The 12,021-nt window shown below is 38.3% G+C and overlaps 1 protein-coding gene across 1 annotated transcript in view; it reads left to right on the forward strand.

Moving 5' to 3' along the window:
* The window catches only part of LOC130100593 (neurturin), a 22,476-nt gene extending 11,495 nt beyond the window's left edge, over positions 1-10,981 (forward strand). The window contains exons 2-4 of the mRNA XM_056266105.1: positions 2,211-2,281; positions 2,821-2,998; positions 10,221-10,981. Coding sequence (XP_056122080.1) covers positions 2,211-2,281; positions 2,821-2,998; positions 10,221-10,642 — 671 coding nt within the window. The 3' untranslated portion in view covers positions 10,643-10,981. The remainder of the gene's footprint in view (positions 1-2,210; positions 2,282-2,820; positions 2,999-10,220) is intronic.
* The last annotated feature ends 1,040 nt before the right edge of the window (positions 10,982-12,021 follow it).

Raw genomic sequence — 12,021 nt, forward strand, 5'->3', positions numbered from 1 at the left:
GCTACATAATTCGATGAATGTCCATAGCACAAATTAGCATCTATACATCTATTTATAATATAATCTGATTGATGTTATTTGTGCGTCTATATAAGTGTGTATCTTTGCCTTTAGCGGAGGACAATTTAACAATAGAAAATGGCTAAATAACTTTCATTTTGTGACATATTAAGCCTCTGGTACTGTTTGCATGTCGTCCAAAATTAAGATTTTTTAGGGAATTTTATGGTACTAAATTATTTTTCATGCAGTAGTTATAATCCATTTCTTCACTTTTTGAGCATGGACCTGAAAGTAAAATTTCAGTTTAGCTTGGAAGTAAAGCTAAACTTTACTAAAATTTCAATTTAGCTTCCATCATGATTTTTGTAAGAGTTAATCTGCCATAAATCTTGAATGTTTTGGAGCACAGACTTAAGTTTGGTCTCTTTTTAAAGACGACATTTGGCAGAGAATTTTTTTTTTTTTTGTTTAAGGTTAAAGATAAAAAAAAAAGTTAAAACTAACAACAATTATTGTTTCATTTTTAATTTTGATATGAAATATATATTTTCCAAGACACGTTTGCTCTAAAACTGTGATAAAATCAAAGCCATCAATCTAAACAATCCGTGTTCCCAATTTTAGGTTGATAATATCTCAAAAAATTAGCTTTCAGAAAGATTTTGTTTGGGAGCAGTGCCAAACGTTTCCAATAGATGAAATCAGTCTCCCATTTTTGACCGCGAACAATTCAAATGTATTGATTCATCATTCATTCATTCGTCACAATCATGTCTGTCAAATATGCTGCTGTTTTTGGATCACAGCTCTTTTCTGTACAAGGAGTGTTTACAGTGATCCTTCCACCAATGAAATAATATTCAGAAATGCAGAGTTGAACATAATGAGAGAATGTTGGCTGTTGACTGTAACTACTACTTTAGTGCCGGTGTACACTCCCCTAAAGGATTATTAGGAACACCATACTAATACTGTGTTTGACCCCCTTTCGCCTTCAGAACTGCCTTAATTCTACGTGGCATTGATTCAACAAGGTGCTGAAAGCATTCTTTAGAAATGTTGGCCCATATTGATAGGATAGCATCTTGCAGTTGATGGAGATTTGTGGGATGCACATCCAGGGCACGAAGCTCCCGTTCCACCACATCCCAAAGATGCTCTATTGGGTTGAGATCTGGTGACTGTGGGGGCCATTTTAGTACAGTGAACTCATTGTCATGTTCAAGAAACCAATTTGAAATGATTCGAGCTTTGTGACATGGTGCATTATCCTGCTGGAAGTAGCCATCAGAGGATGGGTACATGGTGGCCATAAAGGGATGGACATGGTCAGAAACAATGCTCAGGTAGGCCGTGGCATTTAAACGATGCCCAATTGCCACTAAGGGGCCTAAAGTGTGCCAAGAAAACATCCCCCACACCAATACACCACCACCACCAGCCTGCACAGTGGTAACAAGGCATGATGGATCCATGTTCTCATTCTGTTTACGCCAAATTCTGACTCTACCATCTGAACGTCTCAACAGAAATCGAGACTCATCAGACCAGGCAACATTTTTCCAGTCTTCAACTGTCCAATTTTGATGAGCTCTTGCAAATTGTAGCCTCTTTTTCCTATTTGTAGTGGAGATGAGTGGTACCCGGTGGGGTCTTCTGCTGTTGTAGCCCATCCGCCTCAAGGTTGTGCGTGTTGTGGCTTCACAAATGCTTTGCTGCATACCTCGGTTGTAAAGAGTGGTTATTTCAGTCAAAGTTGCTCTTCTATCAGCTTGAATCAGTCGGCCCATTCTCCTCTGGCCTCTAGCATCAACAAGGCATTTTCGCCCACAGGACTGCCGCATACTGGATGTTTTTCCCTTTTCACACCATTCTTTGTAAACCCTAGAAATGGTTGTGCGTGAAAATCCCAGTAACTGAGTAGATTGTGAAATACTCAGACCGGCCCGTCTGGCACCAACAACCATGCCACGCTCAAAATTGCTTAAATCACCTTTCTTTCCCATTCTGACATTCAGTTTGGAGATTGTCTTGACCAGGACCACACCCCTAAATGCATTGAAGCAACTGCCATGTGATTGGTTGATTAGATAATTGCATTAATGAGAAATTGAACAGGTGTTCCTAATAATCCTTTAGGTGAGTGTATTGTCATGCATATATATATATATATATATATATATAAAATCTTTTCTTTTGCTTTCTAGATGGCAAAGGGTGGAGAAGTCCGGAGAATTGCATGGCCGCCCCTGTCCGGTGTCACCTGAGAAACTGGAAGGTGAGCTTTCCTCAAATCATTAAATATGTAATAATAATAAATAAACACACACTTTGATGCTGTCTGACATAACATCTCAATCCCTGTTTGGTCTTGCTGTAATACATTACCAAGCGTGTCAGTTTGGAGTTGTTTGTATGTCAAACGCGGTCCATTTTCACTCCTGCTCATCGGATCTTTACAGCCAGACACTCATTCATTAAAGTCATCCTGAAATATTTACGCGTCGGGATCCACGACGGTGTTGGGTGTTACTTAAGTAATTAAAGAGTCTGAAGTGTTGGCTGTGTTAGATCATTGGTCGGCTGTTCTTCAGGTTTGGGGGTGGGAAGCGTATCCATGTGAATAAGCCGATCGGACATCACGGATCAGTTTACTCAGGGTTTATATAACACAGAGGAGTAATGGACAGGTTGCGACGGCACGGGGAGATTAACCTACTAGCGATTTTTTCTTGTTTTTGTACGTGTTATTGGCTTTCTTTCAGGTCATACATGCTGTACCAGTTTTTATGTTGACTTCATTTGTTGTTCCTGTAGGTGATGCTGCTGGTGTTTGTATGTTTTCTGGGTCTGGTTGATGGACATTTCCTGCAGAAGGAGACAGAAGAACCCCGTCCTAGCAAGCTGAGAAGCTCTTCAAACCGTCCAGAACGTCCCGGCCCGCAGAAAGACCTCGAGGAGAGGCAGAGCAGAGCACCGTGGGCCGGACTGCACGGTCAGTGACAGTGTGTGGGAAACCGGGGCTAGTTGTCACGGTTTATACTTAAAATAATTTGTTCACTTAAAAATGAAAATTCTGTCATCATTTACTCACCCTCAAGTTGTTTCAAACCTGTATGAGTTTCTTTCTTCTGCTGAACACAAAGGAAGATATTTTGAAGAATGTTTGTAACCGAACAGTTGTTGGACCCCATTGACTTTCATAGTATTTTTTTTTTCCTACTGTAGAAGTCAATGGGGTCCAACAACTGTTCGGTTACAAACATTCTTCAAAATATCTTCCTTTGTGTTCACCAGAAACTCATACAGGTTTGAAACAACGTCTGGGACAGTAAATGATTACAGAATTTACATTTTTAAGTGAACTATTATATATTATATATATTAAGTGGCAATCTTGCCCTTGGCCGAAAATATATAATGTGTCTCCAACATCAGATTTTTCTTTTCAGATATTACAAATATATAATACTGATAAATGCAAAATGTCACATTATTTTTATATACATTTAGCCGATGCTTTTAGCCACAGATACTTATATTATATTGTTATAGCGACTTATTTATTAACTTTTTCCCCACCGGCGTTTTTAAAATAGTTTTCAGCCATTGCCAGCATTTTTGATCATTTTCACAAAAGTTTATTTTTGTTGTATGAATATCAGAACATGCAATATATCAAAAGAATTAATTTTTAATCAACACTTTACAATTTTGAGCAAAAAAACAGTCTTTTTGTCAAAGACTATTGGATCGGATTCAGAACGATGATCAAAACACAGATGTAGTAGATCGACACCCGTTAGAGCTTCACAGTCCTATATCTCATCCTGGGTCGACATTTCATTCAGTAACATAAGGCAGGTTTGATTTATATGCTGTTTAATGTTGATGATCACGTTATTTTACATAAGCATCTGCTTACATATGAAATCGATAATATTACTGAACATTGTCTTTTAAACCAAAGGACAGAATTCACATGACATATGATATATTTATCACATATGATCCTAATTTAGGACCATTTCTAAGGACCGAATTTAACATACAATTCACTGTTACAGAAAACAAACACAAGTAATGAACTTTCATTTACAAGCCTCATCCACCTTTGACGTTGCTGCAAAGCCTGCTATTAAAATTTTTGGTCCGTACCCACAGTAAAATTAAGCCATCGACTACACTTGGTGATAGATGTGAGCAATTTCAAAATTATACGTTGTCACGAAGTGTGTAGGCTGTTCCTCTAAAGCTTGTGGATGTTGCACTGAAAATAGATCAATCTTAATAAAGGTTTCATTTTAATACCAACTTTGTCTCAGATGCTTCTCGTAAAATTCCTTGGGAGAAATAGAAATAGTCACGAATGAGTCAATAATTGGCATAGAGCTATACAATGAATGTGGATAGCAGATCATTCAGCATTTGATGAGAAATGTTTGTTTGATATTGAGATCTCTGACTTTTCATTCCAGACTTTGAGCACTAAAACAAAACTCTTAATGAACTCTTATTGCTGGCTAGAAAAAACAACTGACAAAAACCTTTTTGCTTAAACTCCTCGTTTATTTTATTGCATTGTGATTTATAGACGAAAAAATAAAAAATTGTTTAATATTTTGACACAATAAGAAGTTAAACATTCAGACTTTGCATTACAGTACTGAGAATTTGGAGATGAAATGGGCTTAAATGTGATAATAATGTCACAATGGTTAATATCTTTGTAGTCATAAATAGGCTTTATTTTATTCTCCTTAAAGGATTAGTTCACTTTAAAAAAAACTTTTGCTGATAATTTACTCACCCCCATGCCATCCAAGATTTCCATGTCTTTCTTTCTTCAGTCGAAAAGAAATTAAGGTTTTTGATGAAAACATTCCAGGATTTTTCTCCATATAATGCACTTTGCTGGGCACCAAACGGTTCAAGGTCCAAAAGACAGTTTCAGTGCAAACTGTTCAGAGGGCTTTAAACGACACCAGACGATGAATAAGGGTCTTATCAAGCGAAACGATCGCTCATTTTAAAAAAAAATAACAAAGTTTAAGTTTAATAATGTCAAATGCCCGCCTTGCTCTGTTCTGTGTGACTCTTCTGTTCGAACTCGTTCATCAAAATGAACAAATCTTTTTTCGAGTCATTTGGTTCATTTAACGCATGCATTTAACGAACGAAATGAACGAATTGACTCGTTAAAAGATTCGTTAATTTTGATGAACGAGTTCGAACAGGAGAGTCACACAGAACAGAGCAAGGCGAGCATTTGAGCTTATAAAACTTAAGCTTTGTTATTTCTTTTTTAAATGAGCGATCGTTTCGCTTGATAAGACCCTTATTCATCGTCTGGAATCGTTTAAAGCCCTTTGAACAGTTTGCCGTTTGCACTGAAACTGTCTTTTGGACCTTGGACCGTTTGGTGCCCAGCAAAGTGTATTAAATGGAGAAAAATCCTGGAATGTTTTCATCAAAAACCTTAATTTCTTTTCGACTGAAGAAAGAAAGACATGGACATCTTGGATGACATGGGGGTGAGTAAATTATCAGCAAAAGTTTTTTTTAAAGTGAACTACTCCTTTAATGCAAAATATGATTTCTTCTTTTATTTTGGGTGAAATGTGACCTGGAAATGTTTATGTACTCTAAACACTTTATTTCGATGGACTACTTTAGACATTCTACTAACTATGAGTAACTTTGCAACTACACATCAACTTATTCTACTAACCCGCACCCGAACCTAACAGTCTAATGCTTTAATGAGAGTTAGCTGACATGTTGTTGCAAAGTTACTTATAGTTAATAGAATGTCAAAAGTAGACTATTGAAACCATGTACACCTTTTTTGCATTTCTACAGAGTCACGGCTCACACCTTGCTTAAAGGCGAATTCCTTGCAACTGATTGTATTTTTGTTCGCTTTCTTCGTGGAAACACAATATCTGTGCACATAATAATGCAGAGACACGAGTGGAATGCAAACTTACCATGAGTGTCTCTTGTGAGGACATGCACTACACATACAGACCTAAATGAGATTGCCTGTTTTCTCTTTAATGAGCTCTAAGGATCTTCTGACGTTTGATGCTGACATGTCCATGCTAACATGAAGACATTGTTTTGTGCAATATGATAAACATGATCAACATTGGTTGAGCCACAAGTTGACATGTTGGGCAAACAAAAAGAGCAATGTTTTTATAGGGTCACAGTGTTTACACTCAGGAAATCAACCGTGATATTGTCCATTTCGCAGCCACTGAATTAGACTTTATTCTCCAACACTCTGCTCTCAATGGATGCTGACTGGACACACTAAAATAGACCAAAAAAAGCTAAAATTGTCTCTTTTGCTCAGCAAGATTTTATTTATTTGATCAAAAATATTCTTAATATTTCGAACAGAGATGGTGACAAAGAGGAAAAACTACGGACTGCAGCTTTAAAATAGAAATCTTTTGTAACATTATAAATGTCTTTACTGTCACTTTTGTCACTCTTAGTGTAGAATTTTCTTTGGACATTTGTAATATTTAAATGGTCATTTAACTAATGATTGGATAAGCATTATATACACTCATTTTCTTTTCATAAAGATTTATGAATATCAATTGTATAGTAAAATTCCATCAAATTGAACTGAATAATATTTTTCAAATTATAAATGAAGATTTTTAAATATCTTAATGGAAAAAGGTAATGGACCGTTTCAGTTTATATGATTTCCATTTAATCTTACGAATACGAATCGCATAAACTGAAATGGTCCATTAAGATTTATACAAAATGTTTTATCTTTTACTTTACAATTGAAATTTGTATATCTTAAACATTGACTTTTTTTGTGTGTATTAGTTAAAGTGTAAACATTGCCTAGGATGTGTTTTGTTCGATTGGATCACAGACGATGGAGACACATTCCCGTTTACACCTGGTGTTTTAATCCGTCTCTATTGTTGATTTCTTCAAGGGGAGGGTCTATGGGTGGGTTATGTATGGTTTTTTTTTTTCAGATCTTTCGATCTAATGGACAAAGTAAACTCACGCAATTTACATGTGAACGCCTGGAGACGACGGAAAAACACACAGAGAGCATCAGCTTTAGTTTCTCCTCTGACAAACGCAAGATCAGCCGAACGCTGTGAGTGTGTGTTAGAAATCAGGAATGGGGAGAGAACATTGTGCTTGGTACGTTTTTCATCTTCAAAACAAACTTGGGTCTTCATCCGACAAAGTTTAAATCCCGTCTGGCTAGAGCTCTTCCTATAATGTTCACGCATCAGTTCAGTGGACGGAGAGTAGACGGTCTACTCAAAATATTTTAGAGCCCGTTTACACCTGCATTTAGCGTCGACCAATTGTGATATAATCAACCAAAACCAACTTAATACCAGGTGTAAACAGAACCTAAGAAACCCCCTACTAGAAGTATCAATATCAATCAACTAGTAGAGATATTTTCTGTTTGATTTACTTGGGATAAGATTAAGTATTTCAATATCGCAAAAAATGACGCACTTCACCTTTAAAAGGGAGGATTATTTCTTTATTGAGACACACAGATGTTGTAGTTTTCACACCCAGTACATTTGACACGTTTTCCCCAGCTCATGCATGCGATCGAATAATCTCAGCGCTCTCTCACTTGTCAGTTTTGTGTTCCACTTCAAATAATCCAAAGCTCCTCTGTGCAGGTTTTGACAAAGCAAATTGCTCCCTTGGAAGCTAATTACGGCAATCTTCGCCTGGAGAAAGTTTGAATCATATTCTAAGGTTCTCCTAACCTTTAAACAACTTTAAACAAAACTCTATAAACATGATGTGGCATGTCATGGGATGTTTTCAATGCTCAGTTGCATGAGTTACAGTACAACAATAGTCCAGAGCAGTGACAGTAACAGCAGGAGGAATTTCACACTGTTATGGTGATCTCGCTGGAGAGACGTGCACCGTTACACTATCAGCTGTTGAGGTGTGAACCAGGGCAACTAGTGTTATCACCTTTTTAAATGCCAGTGTTACATTACAGTGGGCGGATATGCCTTGTGCTGCCAGGAATGGAGACTATTTTAATGCATCAGAGCCACGTGCCAGAAGCTGTATTCTCTGGAGAAATAGTTCACCTGAAAATCATTTACTCATGCCAGTGTGTCATTCCAAACCTGGATGACTTCTATCTTCTGTTGAACACAAAAGATGATTTTTTTTTTTTGGTGTGTGTGTGTGTGTGTGTGTGTGTGTGTGTGTGTGTGTAAAGAAAAGCCTAGCCATATAATGAATGAGGACGGGTGCTGTCAAGTTGCCCAAAAAAAAACTCAAAGTATCATAAAGGTATGATAAGTAGCCAATGCGAACTTAATGCATTTGCAAGTGTATTTGATTATACTAACACAGGAGTAGAAATGCATTAAAAATATTGCTCTCCGCTGTAGATGTCAAATCTATTATGTTGCCATTAAGATTAGGTTTTATGTAAATTACATCAAACATCATTGGCTCCTGTGTATAGTGACCAAATATCACTTCCATTCAATTGGTTGAATGAATGATTCAATTACTCATTCAAAAAGACCGTCACTTTTTTAGTTCCTGAGTGAATCCGCATTTTTTTTAATGATTTGATTGAATGAATGATTAACGTCACTCATAAAGAAGTCACCTGTCGTCACCTATTGCACTTTAAAAAAAATCTGTTTAAGTTGAGAAAACTCAAAAAAATTGAGTTGCCCATTTTGAGTGAACTCAAACTAAATGGCCTAATATTTGACTTTATTTAATTAGGGCCCGAGCACCGATGGTGAGAGGACCCTATTGTTTTTGCTCTGTTTATTATTAGGGCCCGAGCACCGATGGTGAGAGGACCCTATTGTTTTTGCTCCGTTTATTATTATTCCGCTTCTTCTTCTTCTTCTCCTAAATTAATTGCATTTTTGAGGGCCTAAACATGCTCGAAAACTCATGAAACTTTGCACACGCTTCAGAAGTGGTGAAAATTTACGTGTGATATGGTTTTCAAAATTGGGTGGGGCAAATTCGGTAAATTATTGCCCCCAAATTTTGCCCCGGCTCTACGTTTCACGTACAGGTATGAAATTTGGTACATACATGTAATGACCCAATACCTACAAAAAAGTCTCTTGGAGCATAGCCCTAAACACAACAGGAAGTGAGCTATTTTGAACTTCCTCCTAGATTTTGTGCATTTTTCGTAATTTCCTGATGTTGTACTTTAACGAACTCCTCCTAGAGATTAAATCAGATCCACATAATATTTTGTCAGTCTAATCTTAAGGCCTTTGCGACGTTAAATTGCGAAGATCTAGAGTTTTCGTCGAAGGATGTGACCTCGGCGGCCTGACAAAAATGTAGATGTGCAAATCCAATTTCAGCCTCTGGGTGAAATATGCATCATCAGATAACTTCTGTGTAAATGATGCAGTTCCGATGTTGCTAGGCAACCACAGACAGCCTGCAGTAACTCAGGCATACAATGTCCGATCTGCCCCAAACTTCACATGTGTGATAAGAGTCCTGTCCTGAACACATGACCATCCTCATATTAGATTATTGTAATAGCGCCACCTGCTGGTAGCAGGAAGTGTGATAAAAATAAATGACTTTGACATAGTCCTCCGGCTTAAACATGCTCGAAAACTAATGAAACTTTGCACACACTTCAGAAGTGGTGAAAATGTACATGTGATGTGGGTTTCAGAATTGGGTGGGGCAAATTACTTTAACATATTCCCCCTATATTTACATACTGCCCACCGTGCTCTGTCTTCCTAAAGCCACCGGGTGGCGGTGGCACGGGTGCGAGGGCCCTTTCATCGCTGCTTGCAGCTTTATTCTTGATGTAACGCCAACTTTTTCTACATTTGATAAGTTAAATCAACCTACAAAATGAAAGTTGCAGAAAGAGCCAAACAGTCATATCAGCACTCAGTTCTGGTCCTTGAATCTGATTGGTCGAGCAGCTAAGTCTTGCATAATTAATGAAATATTCAATGGTGCTTTTTTATTTATTTTTTATTTAGGAACTGAGTAGACCCAATTTAGCAGCCACATTCTAGTAATGTCATTTTGTGTCACCCCATGAAGAAAGAAATGCATACGGGTTTGTAACAAAATAAGTAATGATGCCACGATCTTCATGTTTGGTCACACATGCTGTGTTTAGTTCTACTATCAGCTTGTGCTTTCTGTCTCCTTAGACCCGTCGCTGGCCGAAGAAGGTGAGGGTCATCGAGTCCGCTGGCAATCCTCCTCTACAAACTCCAGTTCACGGAAATCTCCTAAAAACCGCAAGGAACGTCGCAACCGCGCGCGAGGCCGGAGCAACCAGGACTGTCGTTTGGAGAAGAAGGAGATGAAGGTGCGTGATCTGGGCCTCGGTTACGACTCGGACGAGATCGTGATGTTTAAGTACTGTGTGGGGACATGCATGAGCGCCCGTAAGAACTACGACCTGGCCCTGAAAGTGCTCACGGATAACGGCAGCGTTTCAGGCCGTAAAGTGAGCACTCACCCCTGCTGCAGACCGACGCGCTTCGAGACCGTCTCGTTCATGGACGCCCAGACCAGCTGGCAAACCATCAAATGGCTTTCGGCGGCCAACTGTAGCTGTGTTGGATGAGAAGCCGAGGAAACACAGCCGGTAAAGTCAATCCAAAGCTCCGGTGTAGAAAGAGAGGGAATCCGGTGCAAGGAATCGGTAATGCAGGAGCGCTTCAGCTGTGCGGTGCAAACGCGGAGAATCTGCCATCGCGAGCAGAGAAACCACAGGAATAAAGCACGTCCTGCAGAGTTAAGGGACGGAGAGCGCAGAGGTCTGTATCTTCTGACCCCGGAGAGATTAAAACTCCCTGTGACGCGGGTCCTCAGATACAGGATCTGCTCCAGTTCCACATGGAAAGTTCGTGAAATGTAACTTGAAGGCCTACATTTCACATTATCTGCCTCTAGGCGTTATGAGATTAACACTGTAGAATACTGTTCCTTCATTAATGAATAAATACCTATACAGGAACAAAGGAGTAACGCACTATTAACATTCAAGTATTATTAACTAACAAGAAACTCTGATTAACAGCGCTCAGTCAAATGTGGTAGGTCACTATTAGCTAATCAGTAGGCCTAACTAAGCTACTATATACTATATTATAAGCTTTCGGGGGTTTTGTAAGGTTTTGGATAGTAATGACTCAAGTGTTACTACATATTTCTAAAGGAACTACTAATTATTTGGATCAGTATTCTGAAGTGAGGATCATGGCAACACACTAATGACTAGTGTTGCCAAATTACTATTCAAAATCTTTTAAAAAAATCTCAAAACCTTACAATGACTTCAGTCAATATTAGGTAGTTATCATGTTTTTCACTTCAGAATACCGGTCCAAATAATTAGTAGTTCCTTTAGAAGGATGTAGTAACTCTTGAATCATTACTAGTGGGTTACCGTTATTATAAATTATGCATTATTCACGTTAATTATGAACCTGAATAGAGTAGTTCTCTGGGCTCTGGGTGGGAGGAATGAAAAAAAAATAGTAGTTATTGATAAGCTAATAGTGAACTACCACATTCAACTGAGCGCTATTACTTATTAATTTGTTAATCCGAGTTTCTTGTTAGTTAATAGTTGTTACTAGAATGTTACTCTGACATTAATTTCATCAATGAAGGAACAGTATTCGAAAGTGTTACCGATTGAGTGTTCAGTATGTTTTAAGAATACCATGAAGGTTCATTTCCACAGAACAGAAGGTGCTTTTAACTCACTTATCAGCTTAACGTGTGTTTATTATACACACACTTTCCTTAAGCCAAGAGCACACTGCAAGACTGAAGCGCGTCACCTTTTTATGTTTGCGAGTCGTTTATGGTAACTTCCAAACATTGGTGCTGAACGCAGTTAACATGCAGCAGTTCCCCGTTTTACAGGCCGGCTCTGAATGCTAAGTCGTCTGATATATGATGAAATCGTGCTCGATTACACGGCATGTCTGGATG

Source organism: Rhinichthys klamathensis, unplaced genomic scaffold, assembly GCF_029890125.1.
Source record: "Rhinichthys klamathensis goyatoka isolate OS25496 unplaced genomic scaffold, OSU_Roscu_1.1 h1tg000244l_1, whole genome shotgun sequence".
Taxonomy (NCBI): domain Eukaryota; kingdom Metazoa; phylum Chordata; class Actinopteri; order Cypriniformes; family Leuciscidae; genus Rhinichthys; species Rhinichthys klamathensis.